At 43.4% G+C, this 21,612-nt stretch overlaps 1 protein-coding gene across 2 annotated transcripts in view; it reads right to left on the reverse strand.

Moving 5' to 3' along the window:
* The window catches only part of LOC126191483 (limbic system-associated membrane protein), a 986,380-nt gene that overhangs the window by 253,994 nt on the left and 710,774 nt on the right, over nt 1-21,612 (reverse strand). For both annotated transcript variants that reach the window (XM_049932368.1, XM_049932366.1), the window contains exon 5: nt 7,026-7,123. In XM_049932368.1, the coding sequence (XP_049788325.1) occupies nt 7,026-7,123 (98 nt within the window). The remainder of the gene's footprint in view (nt 1-7,025; nt 7,124-21,612) is intronic.

A 21,612-nucleotide genomic window follows, 5' to 3' on the forward strand; every position in this document is an offset into this window, starting at 1 on the left:
GGCACTCCTAGAAGAAAGGATATTATGGAGACACAGTCTGGAGGATTTAAAATATTGTTTTTGTCAGAAATAACCTTCATCGTTTAAAATACTAATTGTGAACCTTGCACCGTTATACACCGTTATACAAATTACTCTTGTAACTGTCTCGTGTCCGACATACAGCCTACGGTACGCGCGACGGAATGGCATGGCCGACATCTAACGTCATGTAATAAGCGGATCCACCGGATCTCAACACACAATGGCTTTCCAGGCCGCAACAGGCTGCCGGGTCTCCCCCGCTCGTCTTGGGGCTCCCCTTATCTTCAGCCACCTCCGACCCCGTACGCTATTACGGAAATTAAAGTTCCGTCATGAGTCCGGTGCGCAGCTAATTCCATTCATGGCTCTCGATGTCGGCGGTCGTCCGGCCACTGCAGACACAGACGCCGTAATATCGAGATAATTGCGGGCGGGCAGAGCCGTAGCTGATGCCACGTCTGGCCTTCTTCGCCGCTTTACGCGAGTGCACTGCCAGCAATTACCCAATTAAGGTCGGTAGGAGGCACAGTAGTTTCCGCTGCAGTAGCGGCTAGCTTCACAAGGTAAACTTTGAGCGCCAATTAAGCCTACGGCAGGAGGTATCAGTTAATGCGCCGCTGCTCCGCTCTTGTTGATGTTGTTATAATACGCTTGGACGGATGGCGACTGCGGCTTATCCTGTCGCGCCACTTTGAACCCTGCAGCAGCGCGGGCATGAATTTCCGCAGGCCGACTGTTGGAAGGTAAATAACATGCAACGTTGCGTCTTCTCCATGTAAGAAATGTACAGTTATTCCTATACTGAGATACTGAGTTCCCGGCAGCGCCCGAGTAGTATTTATTGCAGTCTTGTATCACTCCATCTCTGTCCGTTTCATCCAACCTATCTCTCTGCCCACTCCTCCATCCCCCACTCTCTGTCCACCTCTTCCTACCTCTCTCTCTATCCATATACTCCTCCCTCCTCCATCCTCCATCCGTCCATCCGTTCTTTTCCCCCCTCTGTCCAACTGCCACTCCGCCGTCTCTCTGCCCACCTGTTCTTTCCCCCTCTATCCACCTCCTCCTCCGTCACTCCAATTCCACATCTTCCCCCATCCTCTCTTTGTCCATCTCCTCTTCCCCTTTCTTTGTCCATCTCATCCTCTCCCCTTTAAGCTGCGCCGGTTAGCCTCGTGGTCTAGGGCGCCTTGCCACTGTTCGCGCGGTTCCCCCCGTCGGAGGCTCGAGTCCTCCCTCGGGCATGGGTGTGCGTGTTATCCTTAGTTTTAATTAGTTTGTGTTAGATTAAGTAGTGTGTAAGCCTAGGGACCGATGACCTCAGCAGTTTGGTCCCATAGGAACTTACCACAAATTTCCAAAAAAAATTCTTCTCCCCTTTCCCTGCCCCTCCTCACCGCTTCCCTTTCCTTGTCCATTACATCCTCCACTCTCTCGTTCCTTCCGTATCCTATCTGTGTCCTTCCCCTCTCTGTATGCCCATATTTTGTTCCTCCCCTTATCTCTTCACATTATCCTCCACCCCAATAAGGGTCTGGTGGTTCTTACCCCCATAGTATATCTTCCCAGATCGTACTTAATATATGTATCTAATTTGGTTGAAATTCTTCAGAGGGTTTAGGATGAGCTGTTTACTTGTGGATTTTCCCGTGTACGCACATGTCAAATATACTGCACATATATTTAACGTATTTCACAAGTATTTGTAAACATGTATCACTTGTATCTCTTGCGAATTATGTCCTATAGTTTCATTTTCACGCTGCTCAATGTTTATAATGTTATGTATCTTGAACTATGTGTCGTACAATGATATAATGTTGCATGTATATACAATGGTACACATGGCTAGTGTTTGCGAAATGCATTGCGAATAGAGTTAATAGTAAAGAAGTAATAAATTAAAACGTCATGCATGATGCGGTAGTTTTTCACGTATCTAAGTGTTAAAGACGTCATATTCCTGAACTACGTGTTCAAGAATGACATATTTTTCTAGGTACATTCAGCGGCATATGTGGGTACTGTCTGTAAAATGTCTTGCGAATGGATTTAGTGGCGAAGACGTAACAAATTTTAACCTCATGCATCACGCGGCAGTTTTTCACACATCTCAGTGTTAATTATATCTCCTGAACTATGATTTGTACCATGTTATAATTTAAATTGTACCTTAAATGGTATATGTGAATACTGTCTAGAATAAGTGACGTGCATATAGCTAGTAGTAAAGAAGTAATAAATTAAAACGTCATGCCTTGTGCGGCAGTTTTGCGGCATGAACAGTGAAAATGTAGTAAGAGGTAAACTTTTTTCTTTTCACCATTTTGTGAGAGTTATCAGTGAGAGAAAGTCACGTAAGGGTTTGTAATTATGTGTAAAGTTCGTTGCAAGTTACTAAGTGCTTTCATTTTCATACACTGGATGGATAAAATATAGGTTTTGGGCCGCCGTGGGCTGCAATGCTTTTTCACTCCCACTGCCACCCCTTTGACAGGTAGATGGTCCTTATCCCCACAGCGGTGTTTACCAGACAGTAGGTGATGTGTGTACGAAGTCTGGTTGAAATTCAGCACCGTTATACAGAACTTCAAGCAACAGAATCTTAATTAGCTAACACGGCCGTCTTGTAAGTTAACACTTCTTGGGCTATTACACCACTTCATATTCAACTATTCTTCCCTCTTTGATGCCGAAAATTTATACCGGGAATTTCTTCACATCACTGTGGCTTGAACGAAAGTAGAGACATGGGAGGAAAAGTCCACGTACAACAACCTACAGTACTGTAACCTTTGCTGTACGTAGATACCCACAATATATCAGTGAGATATGAAAATAAAGTTTATGACAAGTGAATGTTTACAAAGATGTGAGACTTTGTCTACATGGTCATTGCTCGTAATACTTTTATCCATTTGTAAGCAACCTGGGTCCACAGGTACCCAGGTGAAGAAGTGAAAAATGTACTTTTTGCTAGTCTTCCGATAAAGGACATTGCCAGCCTTAGTTTGCCAATCTGTAATTTCATGCCGTAGAGTTTGACAAGCTTCACAAGACTGTATTCTCTCATTTTCAAACTCATTAGTGGCCAGAAATTGTGGACAGAAATGTCAAACTAATACGATAAGTATTCATAAAATTTTAATTATCAATCTTAAAAATTAAAATAATGTAATTTGTTTCGTTATCTTGCATTACATGTCTGCAGAAATAGTACACACTCAAATCCCTTCCACAGTACCGTAGTATGGAACTAGAGGAATAAAAATAGAATCGCTCAGTCCGTTGACGCAGTGCCATGTTTCATGTTTCATGTGACCACAAGGTCAGCCGGGTCTAGGGTCCGTCCAGGGTCCAAAGGTCAGCATGGTGGCGTCACTGTCCCGCTGAGATAGTTGTCCTTTTAGGACACTATCTGGGCAAGCACCCACGCCAGCAAAAAGTTGGCACGAGCGTAGCACAAGCAGAAATAATAAATAATAAAAAACTCGCCTTAGCAACACGATCGATATTTCGGTATATAAGGGAGAGAAATTGCAGGTCCGTGCATCATGAGCTCAGCTTCTGCAGTTACCGGATCATCGCTAACAGAAGAAACCACTACAGTGAGTATACTTCTTCATAATGGAATCTTTGTATAAACTTGCACATAGTGTCATTTGTGGAAACCTTAATAATGCAATTGATGCATTATATCTTGGTTTACCACATACTATTGAAGACAATATTTTGTTAAATTTTCGTTATGACAAGCTGAAATTTATGTTGGGCGCATATCGGTTACCAGAAAGTTATATTTTTAACGAGAATGTCAATGTACCTATGATTAGCGAAATAATTAATGATACTCTTCAAGCAGACGAAAAAATTAGACTTAATACACCAATTCCATGGCCAACAATGTGCTTACTTACTATGTGCAATTTTCCGCAAAGCACATTTTGGCAAAGCAGATTCAAAATTACTGTGCAGTTTATTGACATTACATTCAAAGAATATATTTGGACAATTTGTGAATTATGCTTGTCTAAATTAACACGAAATTGGCAAAAACAGTCATTATAATGTATTCTTCCAAATATTAAATTTCATTTAACAAGCAAAAGTCCTTATTAGTGTTTTGGGGTAATTTATGCACCTCATATTAAGAAATATGGACACTGGTGCATGTTTTGTGCAAACACACCATTATTAAGAAGTATACGTTGTTGTGGTGCCCTCCATATTGTAGATGATTCAGAAGATGAAGATGATAATTTTGTTGCAAATTTGCTTGCAGATTATCGTGCGATAATTCGTGTTCTGCACTTGAAGGGAACAACGCTGCAACAATCAAAAAATGGCTCTGATCACTATGGGATTTGACTTCTAAGCTCATCAGTCCCCTAGAACTCAGAACTACTTAAACCTAACTACCCTAAGGACATCACACATTCATGCCCGAGGCAGGATTCGAACCTGCGACCGTAGCGGTCGCGCGGTTCCAGGCTGTAGCGCTTAGAACCGCTCGGCCACCCCGGCTGGCTGCTGCAACAATCAATGTGAAGTCGACTTAAATGGCAGTAATAAGTGAGTATCATATGAAACTGTGGTTAAGTAGCGCACAGGCTGCAATGTGGTCAAACAAGTGTGAAGCAACAAGAAAGATGCAACAGATCATCTCCGTGCGTGGAACCAGGAATCGTAAGAGAAGAGGAGGCACCTAACCTGGAAGACTGGAAGATCGCAGTCTAGGTGATAGTGGAAAAAAAATGAAAAATCAATCGTGGACCAGTTCAATGCCTGACGTTTTGTGTTTAGAATAGGAGAGGAGTTTCCCGCCCGTTGGGTTCTGCCACTCTTCACCGTCTCTGAAAAACTCTGCCGGAGCACGGCAATTGCGGGAATGTTGCATCTGCCTCAAAATTATCTAGGTCACTTCTCTACACAATATTTGGTACGTAGGACATCTACAATTGAGAGGCATGGCAGTTAATTTAGAGAGATCCGCTTCAATTGTCTTAAAATGTACAGAAATCAAAACCAGTTTCGGTACTTTAAAAGCCCATCTTCACGTGTATGAAATTATTGTAACATTAAACATGTGGTCTGGCCAGTCAGTAAAAGAAGTTCCAATCATTGCATGTTGGCGGAACCGTTCGTCGTTACTGTTAATTAAGGTCGGTTGGGGCATAGCAGTTTCCGCTGCAGTAACAGCTAACTTTACGAGGTAAACTTTGAGCACCAAACCAGACTACTGCTTTCACTTCTTTAACTGCCTTGGGCGGGTGCTATCACTATGACTTCTCGAACTTATTTCCTGTAGCACTTCAATTAGTACGAAATGTAGTGGTAGTAAGCATTCAGAAGGCCTGCCCGGCTAGCCGCGCGCTCTAACGCGCTGCATCCCGAGCGGGAAGGCGTGCCGGTCCCTGGCACGAATCTCTACGGCGGATTGATGTCGACGTCTGGTGGGCTGGCCGGGCTGCGGATGGTTTTTCAGGCGGATTTCCGTCTACCTCGGCGAATGCGGGCTGGTTCCCTTTACTCTGCCTCAGTTACACTATGTCGGCGATTGCTGCGCAAACACTCTTTCCACATACGCGTACACCATAATTATTCTGTCACGCAAATATTTGCGGTTACACTCGTCTGGTATCTGGTATGAGAGCTTCCCGGGGAGGGGGGGGGGGGGGTCCGGTGGGGGACGAACCGCACAATAACCGTGGGTTCAGTGTGGAGCGGTGGTGGGGTGGGTGGACTGCTGTGGCCTGTTGTGTACCACTGAGGGTTACGGCGGGGACGTAGCCTCTCCGTCGCTTCTTGGTCCCCAGTTCAATACATACTGAGAATTTTATCTATGTATCTTGAACCGATGGAAGTACACACTAAGAGGAAAAAGAAAGACGACGCACCACAAAGAATATCCGAATGGGGCGGAAATCGGTAGCACATGTAGTCCACATTTACCGATTCCGTTCCATTCGGATAATTCATTCGTAGTGCGTCATTTCTTTTTGTCTTAATGTGTACATTAAGTGGGACACCGTGGATATTTAAATTTCATGTATCATTTCTTGGAGCAAAGAGAAGCTGGTCTGCTTACTGTACTTTTTATCTTGTGACAACAACAACTAAATTAGCTGCAGCCAGCAGATGTTATTTGACAACTTTTTTATTCCGTGATTGATTTAGAGGCTTCACATCCCATCTTCAGATGCTCTCTTCACGTTCCATCTTCAGATGCACTTTTGTACACATCTAATCGGCACTAATTATTAAGTACCCAGGCTGTCAACCAAACAGTATGTGAGCATCGTCACGTATGCAACACCATGCAAAGCGAGATCCCACCGATAGGCAGCAGACGGCGCGCACGGTGCACAGCCACTGTATGTTAGATTTGAAACGCATTTGATGGAGCTAGATTTCAAATGGACCCAATATTTTCTTTTCGGGTTTTTACAGACTATACCATTTACGTCCACACAATGAAGTGCGACGGACATGATCTCCCAGGAACTGGGTACTAAGGTTCTCTTCATTTTCTGGCATGAGCAGAGTTTTGTTTGTCTACACCAGTCTACTTCAGGTACGTTTCGGTCAGGTCGTGTGATCATATTTCGTAGCGGAATTGCTTAAGAGCGTGAACCACTGCATCTTTCCCTAATTTAATGTTAAACGTCTTTACATACGTTTCACATCCTTCGCCCTCGATAGGTTTCTCTTTCAATCATATTCTGCGTTAATTAAGTTATTCAGCTACTTTTACATTCTCCTGATTTACTAACTTTTTTTTTCCACTGTTGGAAACTACTTTACCATCTATAGATTTGTCACTGAATACTTCTCAGTTAGGTATTAATTATTTACGACAATATTTTAATTTCAAATGATTTGTAACATCAGTGTCAGACGTCTTGTATCGTACTCAATGTACCGATTCTGCACCGACAGAATCGGCTACCCTGCCACGTCCCTGCAGAGCTGTTATTTGGTACAAAGCGTGCTGTACTTACATCCGCCTGCGGTTCTGCGTGCACGATGCAGACCAGCTGGGCCTCGTAGCCCTCACCGGAGTGAACCCAGCTGCGCTCCACTTCGATCTCAGGCGGATCTGAAACACACCAACAGGGAAATAATGTTAATGGAAAGAGAGAGAAGGGTGCTACTATAAAAAATATGTCTTAAAGTGAAGAAGAAATTTCTGAGACTGTACTGTACGTTTGGAGCACAGCACTGTGTGGTACTGAAGCGTGGACTGTGGGAAAACCGGAACAGAGCAGAATCGAAGCATTTGAGACGTGGTGCTACTGACGAATGTTGAAAATTAGGTGGGTTGACAAGGTAGCTAAGAAGGAGGTTCTCCGCAGAATCAGCGAGGAAAGGAACATATGGAAAAGCACAGGATGATAGGATATACCTTAAGACATCAATGAATAATTTCCATGGTACCAATTAGAGATGTAGAGGAAGACAGAGACTGGAATAATTCCGGCAAATGATTGCTATTCTGAGCTGAAAAGGTTGGCGTAGGAGAGGAATTCGTGGAGGGTGTAATGTCCCCACAGAAAAATACCCTCTACCACGCAACAATTAATCATTGTCAATCAAACCATCCACATTTATTTACTTTGGAAAAGTATCTGATCTGATTTTCGAGTAACATATGCGGCGACAGCTCGTCGACGCCAAAGTATTTTCTAGTGCGTTTATTCTTTGGAATAACAGAGATTACATGTATGTATTCTCCAAGGTTGTTAGATTGGTAACTAGGACAGCTTCGGAAGTATCTGTTGAAAGATTGACGGGTTTCTAAAAGAGACATATTTGCTTTTCTTCTCGCTAAAGCGAGCTATTAACATTTGAGCCACAAGCGGGATATTTGAAGAGAGAGAGAGAGACTGTAAACGGAAAATAAATAAGACTTGGAACCAACAGAAATCTGGACATGTAATGGAGATGGATTGAATGTACAATTTCCTTCATAAATAAGGTTTGTGACCCCTTTTATTCTGGAGTGAATGAACGAATGAGTTCTTTATCTGAATCCTTGATGATCGCGTTGGCCCTGTAATTAGTGGGGAAGTTTCAGCTGTGTCGAAGAGAGCCTGCAATCACCGAGTCTTTGTTAAATCGTCCAAAAAGGCTTCGTACACATCTGGAATTCGAAATCTTTCGTAAAAGGAACGAATTGTTCAAACGATTGATTTTCCCAACTGAATGCAGCGCTTAACAATAATAATAAATGTAAAGATCTCTTACAGCAAGCCAGCCGCTGAATACTAAGACGAAGGGCTCCACCAGAGATTCTATTTGGCTGATTTCACGTAATGAAACATTATATCAAAAACTGTACACCGATAAAGGAGAGAGAGAGAGAGAGAGCGAATGAAAATTAGAGAAAATACTAATAATCCTCCATTAGGGAGGGCCGCATTAAACCAGTCATAAGACGGATGACTCAAAAAACGAAAGGTTCACATAGTTGGGCAACACTTGTCTCGTATGTAGAAAATTGGTTCAAATGGCTCTGAGCACTATGGGACTTAACTGCTGAGGTCATCAGTCCCCTAGAACTTAGAACTTCTTAAACCTAACTAACCTAAGGACATCATACACATCCATGCCCGAGGCAGGATTCGAACCTGCGACCGTAGCGGTCGCGTGGTTCCAGACTGTAGCGGCTAGAACCGCTCGGCCATCGTATGTAGAACAGATTCCTTTAATAGTCTATCTTTCTCATATGAAAACTAGTTTTAAGACTTTGCATTGCAGCGTTAAAAAAAAATATATTTGTTCCCTTTTCCCTGAACTTTCCCCTGTTTTCATCATATTCTGTACGAAATGTCTAATAATAACGAAGACAAATGGTCATCGCTTTTCCATTATAATTAGCCATCTTCCTTGTGTTCTATTTACATGTAGCTTCGTCTCGTGAGCGATTTCTGCCATTACGAGAGTCCGCTGAAAGGCAGTGCCACTGAATTTTTGTTATTCTCAATGTCGGTTGAGGTACTACCTGTCAGGCATATTACTCTACCCATTTTCCCGCTTCGTTGATGCATATAGTATAAAACTCTGCCGCCAGGGACTACGAATCGTAGTGTGTAAAATGGCGTTGTGTAACGTAGCTATGTCGGTGTGTGAGAGATCCTTAGAAGACTGAAATCACGAATTCGAGGAGTCCGCCCACATTTGAAATACCCTCTTCTTCCGCATGATAAGGCAACACCACAGCCGGTCTTGGTGGCCGAGCGGCTCTAAAATGGTTCAAATGGCTCTGAGCACTATGCGACTTAACTTCTGAGGTCATCAGTCACCTAGAACTTAGAACTAATTAAACCTAACTTAACCTAAGGACATCACACACATCCATGCCCGAGGTAGGATTCGAACCTGCGACCGTAGCGGTCGCCCGGTTCCAGACTGTAGCGCCTAGAACCGCACGGCCACTCCAGCCGGCCGAGCGGTTCTAGGCGCTACAGTCTGGAACCGCGCGACCGCTACGGTTTCAGGTTCGAATCCTGCCTCGGGCATGGATGTGTGTGGTGTCCTTAGGTTCGTTAGGTTTAAGTAGTTCTAAGTTCTAGGGGACTGATGACCTTAGAAGTTAAGTCCCATAGTCCTCAGAGCCATTTTTGAGCAATACCAGACACGCGCGATGCGACATCTGCAACAGTTCGACGCCTTCGGTTCACTGTCATCGATCATCCTCCATACAGTCCCGGCCTGGCCCAATTAGAATTTCATCTGTTTACAAAACTTAAAAGACGCCTTCGGGGACTTCAGTTTGATAGTAATGAAGCGATAAAAGCAGAAGTTAGGTTATAGCTCTGTCAGCAACGTCTAATAATCAACAGTGACCGTATAAGCAAACTGGTCTCTAGTTGCGAAAAAATGTGTTCGTCGCCAAAGTGACAACGATGAGAAATAAGTATGCAGACATGAAAAAATAAAGATGCAGAATGTTAAAAAATTATTTTATTTAAGCCTTAAGAGTGCTCACATTAAAAATTCGGAGGCAGTACTTTTCAGCACGTCCTCGTTTACCTGTGGCACGTTGATCGATTTCCACATATTCACGGATGACTGGACTACCCATTGTATTTAGCTGAGGTCTGAGGCGTGTGCGGCTTTGGCTAACGTCTTGGGAGACCGTGTTCGCCACGCGCAGCTTGCTTGTTTTGTAGGAAGACCAGGCGTTGTGCTTCAGCACATTCCACTTAGTCTTCTCTGGAGGGGATGTGTTTTTTGCTCGTGAGTGATATGGTATGGTAACGGATGTTGGAGCCGGACGTGAAAACAGCAGTGAACGTCTATTAATGGAAGTGATTATGAAAAGCATATACTGCTTCCGTCTTTGCACCTGTTTTGTAACACAAGGTAATGAATTACTTTACGACCTGATGTGTTATACAGGAACATTGTGGTTGCCTGGGCAATATCATCGAATGAATGACAGAGTGGCGTTTTGGTTTCGATAAGTGTGGCCCAGATCCCGTTTTGTTTACTTGTTGTTTCTGATTCGACATCAGGTTTACTAAGCCCATATACCACTCAATGAAAAGGTCTTTTCAAACATATGGTAGCTGACTGGTCATTGTATGACTGCAGTGAGAGTGGTAGTTCTGAATAACCTTAATCGGTTTATATTATGTAACGCAACAATAATTCAAAAGTTAGTGCAAATCTCATATCTTTATTTCAGATTCGCACCCGTTATAGATTTAATTCACCGAAGTACTGATTTTATCAGATAGTTGAAGCGAGTACCCGCGAGGTGTAACATAATACCTGCATGGAAGTGATTGAACTAAATATTCTCGTGCCTAATCCAAATCAACTTTTTCAGTCAAAACCGTTTGTGCTCATAGAAGACGTTCACAAAGAACCACTCTTTGGGCTGATAAATTATTTTCAGATCACATAAGGTAAGTTACCTTGAGAGCTTCGAGATGGCGGATACTCGATATTTTATTTAGTGAGATTGCGATACCGTGCTGTTGCAAGGTCGTTTCTGCTGAATATGACATCATATATGAGAGCGTAAATGTGGGTTTGTGTGTTGTTTTTTAGGCAAGTATTAAATATTATTAGGAGGATTAAAGTTGGATGCCCAGAAAAGGCTAATAAACAGGCAGTCCCAAAGTATTACAGGTATTAAACGAAACATGACATTGCTCTATAGAAGTGTGGGTGTCTGGAGAATCATAACTGAGGGCACCTAGACCGCATTTTGTTAATTTGGACTTTATTCATTTTTTAAGGAAGAGTAACCTGCAGGTGGGACACCGTGACTATAAAGTGTTGGAGTTAAGATCAAAAGTGACGTCCATTCACTCCACAGGCACAACACATCCTTTTACCGTTACAGATCTCCACTCGCAGTGGACCAAAAGTGTAATGTCACCGCAACAAGTCAAGAAAACGCTGTAAACGACGATAATTAATTACGGGGATGAAGGCGGAACATCAAACGGAGGTGCTCTGAACACGAGAAAAGCAGCGCGGGATTAGCCGAGCGGTCTCAGGCGCTGCAGTCACGGACTGTGCGGCTTGTCCCGGCGGAGGTTCGAGTCCTCCCTCGGGCATGCGTGTGTGTGTTTGTCCTTAGGATAATTTAGGTTAAGTAGAGTGTAAGCCTAGGGACTGATGACCTTAGCAGTTGAGTCCCATAAGATTTCACACATATTTGAACATTTTGAATTTGAACACGAGAAAGCTGCCTCGCTGACGACGCACAATTAAATTCAATAAATGTATCTGCAGAAATACACTCGCAATTCACAGTGTCTTAAAGTGACGTTATCTTCCAGATTTGAGCAGTAAAAACAAATGGACTTACAGAGCGTAATGACACTGAATGTATTGTAGTGAGGTGGTGTCGTCAACCACTAACATTCCTGAGTATGGAGAAGAACATTTAATCACAAGAAAAGTGAATCGTTTCCGTGAAAGAATTCCGAAATTATTGTGGTCATAGACGGAACACTTATATAACGAAGAAGACTTCTGAGTGGTTAAAACACTTACTTAGAATTTACCGTGTAACACTATTGATCTCTCTCTATGATATATCTCAAATGATTCGAGGACAGTCAGGAGGTTAGGAGATAGATCACTGACATGGATAAAACGTATGGGAAACTTCTCTTGACTCTTAGGAATATGGAGAGTGCGTGCACAATATCCATTGATGCACATTTCTCCTTAACCTCTTCTTCTGCTGAAAAAAATCAGCTTTAATGCAGCATCAATACATACAATAATCCATCATTGATTTATATGGTGTTAGGAAAAATTACGCTCAGGATACTGCGACATAGGAAACAGAGGAAGGTCTACATTTTATTGGGTAACAGAAGTCTACGTACTTAGAAATCTATCATGCAACATATGCGACATCGGATTGCCTCAGAAGAAGTATACGGTAGTTAGTGTCACTGGTATCTATAACGCTGCCAGCCACACGGTAAAACCTTCTGAACAAAAAATTTTTGTCGCTGTATGACCGCACTGTAAATTCGTGTCTTTTCTGAAAAGCTGATATGGGGCCTACTGAATTTCACAATTTTTTCAGGGAATGGAGACCGATGTTACAAACAGCCTCTTACCAGATTTCTTTCTTCTTGTGTTCTGTGAAGCAAGGCACTACACGACGTGTTGTATTTTGAGTCTTATCAAATGAAGAATGAACCAGCGATAACGTTCCTGTGTGCATTACGTGTTTCCACTTCTCACCATATGAGGGTACGTCCAGTATTATCGAACATGTTCGTTTCCGTAGCCCAAGTGTTACGGTGCGAGGAGGGATAAAGTTGCATGGGCATACTGAGCTTCAAATCTTGGAACAAGGTACATTCACTAGTCGATATCATTGTGACACTGTACTTCTTCCACGTGCGCGTCATTTCTGGGGTGCATTCGGCGCTGGCTTAATTTTTATGGATGACAATGCGTGACCGCGTCCAACAGTGGAGAAGGGGCTCTTGGAAAAACTGGATACTCGGAGAATGGACTGGCCCGCACGTTCGCCCGACGTCCATCGAGCATGTGTGGGATGTATTGGGGAGGTGTAACGCATCATGTTTACATACGCCACCAACATTCCAGCTGTTGTCAACCACACCAGTGTATGAAGGGAACGCCCTACCTCAAAAACTCTTTACCAGCCGTGTGACCGCGTGGGGGCACGTTGTAGAGCATGCACTGCCGTCCCTGGTGATCAGACACTCGGTTAAGAATCATTTCCCGCCGTTTGTAACGTCCAAGATCATCAAGAACCGCGGTGAATTCAGTGTAATTATTGGCTCTGAAAAAAGTATCATTTCTGTTTATCTCATTGCGTATTTGAGTTGCCTTCTGTACAATATTGTTCTCTATCGCGCTTTACTAGAGCAGTCCTTTCTATGTTTGGTCAAAATTTCATCGAGGTATGTTGCTTGGCAGCGACACATCATGCGAAAGTTAGTTTCGTCCTTACGTTATGGACACCAGTGTATTTACAGTCTCCATAATGTTCAGCATTACACCTTACATCACCCAGCATCTGCATGTGCATCCGTTTCTCTTGATTGCCTGTATTGCTAAACGTCGCCTAGGTTGTCCTTAACTGTTGTAAATTCAATGCCGGCAGCTGTGGCCGAGAGGTTCTAGGCGGTTTAGTCCGGAACCGCGCTGCTGCTACGGTCGCAGTTTCGAATCCTGCCTCGAGCATGGATGTGTGTTATGTCCTTAGGCTAGTTAGGTTTAAGTAGTTCTAAGTCTAGCGGACTGATGATCTCAGAAGTTAAGTCCCATAGTGCTTAGAGCCATATGAATCATTTTTGTAAATTCAGTAATATATTCTTGCCCCTGTAGAACAATGTCTCGTAGACTCTTGAGTATATAACGTACAGACGCAACAAGTTCATCATGAAGGCCTAGAAAATGGTGTCTTTCCTTTCTCAAGTCCACAGACTTTGAGAAGATAGCGCGTCTGCGCACGTTCACCAGATAGCCGCGCATGGATACGTATCGAAATACTTACAGAAAGAATCTGTTACTCTAGACCAGAGTGTGAATTGTTGTGGAACTTCCGGACACACTAAAACTGTTTACTGGACCGGCATTCGAGCCCTGAATCTTTCAGCTCTCGGTCATTAGCATTTTATAAAGAAACGGACACACAGAACTAGACCCGTTTTTTTACTGTTAAAGTCTGATTTAACAAATGAGATCGCTGTGAGAGGTACTTAGAAGACTACATCCAGACGAAAGTACTAGAACCGTTTCTAGATGTGTTAAAATTACCGCAGTTTTTGTTGCTGCCGTGATTTGTTCAAAACAACGTAGGAGGCACAGTGTATGCAATATATCCCAGACGCGTCATACTTGCCTAAATTAAGGAACCAGCGTGCCTTGGAAAATTTTCAACTAATTGAACTGGACGATATTTCCTATGTCATTAGGACCAATGTTCTCTAATATGATGGCTTAAAAGATATAGATAAACGGCGTTTACATTTTATATAAAAAAATGTCATTGAAAAGTCAGGGGTCAACGTGATCTGCTTGTACAATCTTGGAACGACGTTTAGAGCTGTTCGTTGAACTACGCAGTCATATGTTTCGCCTTCGGCAAGGAAATTTGCACCGTTTGTTCTTTCTTTGTGATTTACAGCCCAGCAATTCTTTCAGAAGGGCGGCTTTATCGTGCGCTATAAATAACGAGCTTTTTTCCAATATTTAAACGTTAAAGGATGGACAGAAAAGTAAATAAAATGGTGCGTGAATACTCAGATGAATGTTCCAAAGTATAATTTTCTCTCCAGAGATAAATTCAGCTTCGGCAGTTCGTCAGCCAATGTTTGCACATGTTAGATGGGAATTTGTCAAAGGCATCGAGAGAGGCAAAAGAATGACAATATACATACCGCGGGGAAGTGAGTTATTGCTTTGAATGATAAATGTCGCCCGTGAAAGCGAAGCAGAATTTGACGCATCGCTTCGACAGAGAAAGTGCCGCCATACAGCAGACACTCCTGTCGGTGAATTCAGCTGAGTAGCGCCACAGTCAATTTCGTGTAGGCCTTCAATAATTTTGTCTTTAGGGTTATAAAGTACAGAGACATCCGGAAACTATCGTTACGGAAAATTTACAGTAGTCATCAGACATCGTCTTCCCTTCCCTTTTCTTAACATCCTGCAAAAGTTACCTTATCCTTCTTTTACGTATCAGCCACTATGAAGTGTTTCTCCTTTCTTTTCTTCCACATTATTCTCGTAATTTCTCGACGTTTCTCTCTTCCTTCTTTTGTCCAATCAGATCCAATGTTCTTTCTTTCTTTTTTTCTTGGAAACCTTTGGAGTCCTGTAATTTCTTTGTAAAGTGATAATGGTTCCTCAAAAGCCGAAATTCGCTTATCGTGAAACAACAAGAAATAAACTATTTGCAGCTAATGTTGTGAAAGTATAAAGAAGGTGTCATGTTATGACATTATGCAAACTACGGACCCAGCCGAGAAGAAGTTATGTTATGGAGTGATTAGGGGTTCACCCATGCCCCTTACTACTTTTGTGCTCCATGTGTTATCCACTCTTACTTTACCAAAGAAAGTGAATGGTCTTTTAGTCAGTCTGTAGGGATTAATCATTTGGATGTGCCCATATAAAGTTATTCTTCTTTGCCGGGCGGAGTGGCCGTGCGGTTCTAGGCGCTACAGTCTGGAACCGAGCGACCTCTACGGTCGAATCCTGCCTCGGGCATGGATGTGTGTGATGTCCTCAGGTTAGTTAGGTTTAATTAGTTCTAAGTTCTAGGCGACTGATGACCTCATACGTTAAGTCGCATAGTGCTCAGAGCCATTTGAACCATTTTTTTTATTCTTCTTTTCGTAATCGTCTAGGTAACTTTTCTCAATACGTTAATTAAGTTCACTGTTATGACGTCTTCGATATTGGGTTTTTGGTCCTTAACTGGTCCCAAAATTTTCCTTAGTATTTTTGTTGCTGTGTTTATCAGTTCATCCGTTATTGCCTTTTAGTTCAGGGTCAAAAATTCTGCATGAAGTGCTTCTGGGCGAGTTATTGTAGAGTAATGTGTAAGTTTAGTATCGATAGATATTGATTTTTCATTGTATATGCTGTTTTCATCTTATTAACTCTTTCTTTAATGGTCTCTTTCTCCTAGAAACTTTCACTTGTTACTTCTCTCAATTTTTCAATATTAAGTTTTTAGTACTTTTGGGGCTGCCTTAATGTTTGTTATAAATTTGATTTTCTCATAGGAGGTCTGCAAATCTGCTCTTTCAGATTGTTCTTTAAGCAATTATATTTTTAGGGTGACTGTACCCAGCGAAACTGAAAAATTGCTAGGTCATTAGCAAACGCCCCTTTTATAACCTAATCTCACTCCCCCATTGATCAGGCTTTCGCCTAGCGACATTATCCATTCCCTTATGACTTTTTCTACGTAGAACACAAGTAAAGAGCAGCTGGAAGAGACCATCTCCCTGCATCACTCCAGTTTTGATCGCAAAACTTCCAGAAATTTCTCCTCTAAAATTCACTTTAGAACTGGTGTTTGTTGGCGTTCGTTTAATAAGAGCTGTGGTTTTACTGTATAAGCTCTCTTCACTGAGTATTTCAAACACTGACTTCCTATCAACTCATAGGCTTTTCTGAGGTCAACAACGAAATTTTTATATTTTCTGTTCACATATATTATTAGTGACTTTAAGTTGAACATCATCTATTCTTTCTAAAATCACGTTGACGTTCATCAGTCTGAGAGTCGAGTTGTTGTTCCGCCCTAGCTGATAATCCTTTTGATAAGATTTTGTAGGTAATCGTTTGAAGCGAAATGCCTCTGTAGTTGTTAAGCTTGTATTGTTGTTTTTGTTCCACTTCCACCACATACTACAGGTCCTTTAATTTTGTCTTACCGCTGACTAATATAAGAACCTATTATTAATTTTACTTTCTGTTGAGTCATCAGGCTTCCAACTTGTTTGATACGGCGCGTCATGAATTGTTCTCTTGTGCCAACTTCTTTTTGTCTTCTCCTACAGTTCCCATTCTCTACAGCTACCTCTGGTACATGGAAGTTACATCCTGATATCTTATCACATGTCGTGTCATCATGTCCCTTCTCCTTGCCAGTGCATTCCACATACTATTTCCCTCGCCCATTTTCCGGAGAACCTTTTAATTCTTTATCAATCAGCTTAAGTTCCAACATCATTCTGTAGAATCACTTCTGAAGGGCTGTCATTCTCTTCTTTTCCAGCTATGTCCCCGTCCGTCATTCACTACACAGAATGTTGTGCATTTTCAGAAATTTCTTCCTGGAATTAAGGCCGATTTTATACGTCTTTATACAGTGAAAATTAAACTAGATGATATGCAACCTAGATCCTAAGGGATCTGTTTCAAGAAGACCATCAGGCGTAGTATATGGCAGTTCATACCCGTCTGGAAGTGGAAAAGATTTGGTTCATAATAAGACGCCGAAATTAAATTTTGTGCTACTGCCAATGTTCAGAGCTCAGGGATATTTGTCTACGAGACGAATAGTCTACACAGTGATGGAAAAAATGGAAACACCAAAAAATAATTAATGTAAAGTAAAGAAATGTCAAGAATGCATTTGTCTAGGTAACATGTTTAAGAAATTAACATTGCAACACGAAATTGCACCCCAGACCATAACTCCTGGTGTATGTCCCGTGTGTTTAGCTGGCAGACAGGTTGGTCCCATGCCCTTAACTGGTCTCCTCCTAATCAACACACAGCCGTCGCTGGCATGAGGTAGAACCTGCTTTCATCTGAAAACACGACAGACCTCACTCTGCCCTCCAATGAGCTCGTATGACATCACTGAGGTCGCAAACGGCAGTGGTTTGTTGTCAGTGGAAGGCACGCTACAGGGCGTCTGTCTCACAGCTGTTCTTCAAACAACAGATTTGATGCTCTCAAATTGCTGCTCAAATTGCTGTTGCAGATGCAGTACGATGCACCCTTCAAGTACAGAACACGAATTATCACACGATATTCCACTCTGTCAACGGACTGAGCGATTATACACTCCTGGAAATTGAAATAAGAACACCGTGAATTCATTGTCCCAGGAAGGGGAAACTTTATTGACACATTCCTGGGGTCAGATACATCACATGATCACACTGACAGAACCACAGGCACATAGACACAGGCAACAGAGCATGCACAATGTCGGCACTAGTACAGTGTATATCCACCTTTCGCAGCAATGCAGGCTGCTATTCTCCCATGGAGACGATCGTAGAGATGCTGGATGTAGTCCTGTGGAACGGCTTGCCATGTCATTTCCACCTGGCGCCTCAGTTGGACCAGCGTTCGTGCTGGACGTGCAGACCGCGTGAGACGACGCTTCATCCAGTCCCAAACATGCTTAATGGGGGACAGATCCGGAGATCTTGCTGGCCAGGGTAGTTGACTTACACCTTCTAGAGCACGTTGGGTGGCACGGGATACATGCGAACGTGCATTGTCCTGTTGGAACAGCAAGTTCCCTTGCCGGTCTAGGAATGGTAGAACGATGGGTTCGATGACGGTTTGGATGTACCGTGCACTATTCAGTGTCCCCTCGACGATCACCAGTGGTGTACGGCCAGTGTAGGAGATCGCTCCCCACACCATGATGCCGGGTGTTGGCCCTGTGTGCCTCGGTCGTATGCAGTCTTGATTGTGGCGCTCACCTGCACGGCGCCAAACACGCATACGACCATCATTGGCACCAAGGCAGAAGCGACTCTCATCGCTGAAGACGACACGTCTCCATCCGTCCCTCCATTCACACCTGTCGCGACACCACTGGAGGCGGGCTGGACGATGTTAGGGCGTGAGCGGAAGACGGCCTAACGGTGTGCGGGACCGTAGCCCAGCTTCATGGAGACGGTTGCGAATGGTCCTCGCCGATACCCCAGGAGCAACAGTGTCCCTAATTTGCTGGGAAGTGGCGGTGCGGTCCCCTACGGCACTGCGTAGGATCCTACGGTCTTGGCGTGCATCCGTGCGTCGCTGCTGTCCGGTCCCAGGTCGACGGGCACGTGCACCTTCCGCCGACCACTGGCGACAACATCGATGCACTGTGGAGACCTCACGCCCCACGTGTTGAGCAATTCGGCGGTACGTCCACCCGGCCTCCCGCATGCCCACTATACGCCCTCGCTCAAAGTCCGTCAACTGCACATACGGTTCACGTCCACGCTGTCGCGGCATGCTACCAGTGTTAAAGACTGCGATGGAGTTCCGTATGCCACGGCAAACTGGCTGACACTGACGGTGGCGGTGCACAAATGCTGCGCAGCTAGCGCCATTCGACGGCCAACACCGCGGTTCCTGGTGTGTCCGCTGTGCCGTGCGTGTGATCATTGCTTGTACAGCCCTCTCGCAGTGTCCGGAGCAAGTATGGTGGGTCTGACACACCGGTGTCAATGTGTTCTTTTTTCCATTTCCAGGAGTGTATTTTTGTTCCTCTAGCTTCCCTCTCATTAGTGCCACGTGGCCGTCCGGAGCCCGGTCTTCTTGCGACCGAACATTCCCGCGACCACCGCTGCCAGCAATCAAGTACAGTGGTTACATTCCTGCCAATTCTCTCTGCAGTATCGCGGAAGGAACATCCAGCTTCTCGTAGTCCTATTCAATTCTTCCGACGGCATTGTCAAAGAGGGCGGATGAGCAGACAGAGGTTCAGGGCACTCTTTGTGCTATATATGGAAGAATCAGCAATGATCAAGGGCATGGAAACCACTGCATTAAAGACACATTACGTGTATCCACAGGACATGTGATCTGTTATTGAAAAACTGTCATGATGGTCTCTCCGCTGGCAAAAAGTTCCGGACTAGTCACCCATTCGGATTTCCTTGAGCGAGCTTCCGAGGGAAAGGTGACTACGAGAAAAGATTTAATAATCAACGGAGGGGTATCGTCGTACAAGACGGGGCGTGGAATGTTAGTAATTTCAATGTGGTAGGGAAGCTAGGAAATCTGAAAAGGTAAATGCTAAAGCTCAATCTAGATATAGGTGGAGTAATTGAAGTGAGATGTAAAGAAGACAAGCACTTCTTGTCAAGTAAGAATGGAGTAATATGAACAGCAGCAGAAAATCGAATACCGGGAATAGGTTCGTTATGAATCGGAAAGTAGGTCAGAGACTGAGTTACTGTGAACATTTCAGTGATAGGATTGTTCTCATCAGAGTCGACAAAAAGCCACACTGACAATGATTGTTCAAATATACTTGCCGATGCCGTAAGCAGAAGATGAACACACAGAGAGAGTATATGAGGATATCGAACGGCTCATTCAGTACGTAAATTGGACATGAAGATCAAATAGTCACGGGGGATTGATATGCCGTTATAGAGAAAGAAGTAACAGGAAAGGAGAATAAGGGTTTGCTGCTAGGAATGAGAGAGGAGAAAGACTAACTGAGTTCTGCAGTAAATTTCAGCTACTGACAGCGAATACTCTGTTCAAGAATCACAAGGGGAGGAGGTATACATGTAAAAGGCCGGGCGATACGGGAAGATTTCTGTTAGAATACACCATAGTCTGGCAGAGATTCCGAAATCAGATACTGGGTTTGTAAGGCGTATTCAGGAGCCGATATAGACCCAGATCACAGTTTAGCAGTGATGAGGAGTAGGCTGAAGTTTAAGAGACTAGACAGGAAGAACCAATGTGCAAAGAAGTGGGATACGGATAGACTAAGGAATGAAGAGGTACGCTTGAGTACTCTGCGGCTACAGATACCGCAACAATTAATAGTTCACTAGGGAGTTCAGTTGAAGAAGTATGGACAGTTTCAAAAGGGCTATCACAGAAGTTGGTAAGAAAACCATAGGTACAAAGAAGTTAACTGCAAAGACACCATGGGTAACAGAAAAAATACTTCAGCTGATCGATGAAAGAAGGAAGTACAAAGGTCAGGGAAATTTAGAAACATAGAAATGCAAATCACTTAGGAGTGAAATTAATAATGAGGTGCAGGGAAGCTTAGATGAAATGGCTGCACGAAAAATGTGAAGATCGGAAAAGAAATGATTGTCGGGAGGACTGATTCAACACGTAGAAAAATCAAAACAACCTTACGCGTATTTAAAATCAACGGTTGCAGCATTAAGAGTGCAATGGTAATTCCACTGTTAAATGCAGCAAATAGCCAATAGGCGGAAAGAGTACTCTGAAGGCCTCTAAGAGGGAAAGAACTTGTCTGCTGACGTGATAGAAGAAGAAACAGTAGCCGATATAGCAGAGAAAGGGGACCAGTGTTAGGATCAGACTTTAAAAGTGCTTTGGCAAACTTAAGATGGAGTAAGACAGAAAGGATTGATAAAATTTCACCAGAATTCTTATAATCTGTGGGAAAAGTGGCAACAAAACGACGTGAGAATGTGGGAGTCTGACGATAAGCTGTCTTACTTTCGAAAAAATATCATCCACACAATGCCGAAAACGACAAGAGCTGACAAGTAGGAGAATTATCGCACAACCAGCTCAACAGCTCATGCATCCAAATTACTGACAAAAATAATGTGCAGACTAACGGAAAAGAAAATTGAGATTGTGTTGGAT

This window comes from Schistocerca cancellata, chromosome 6, assembly GCF_023864275.1.
Source record: "Schistocerca cancellata isolate TAMUIC-IGC-003103 chromosome 6, iqSchCanc2.1, whole genome shotgun sequence".
Lineage (NCBI taxonomy): Eukaryota > Metazoa > Arthropoda > Insecta > Orthoptera > Acrididae > Schistocerca > Schistocerca cancellata.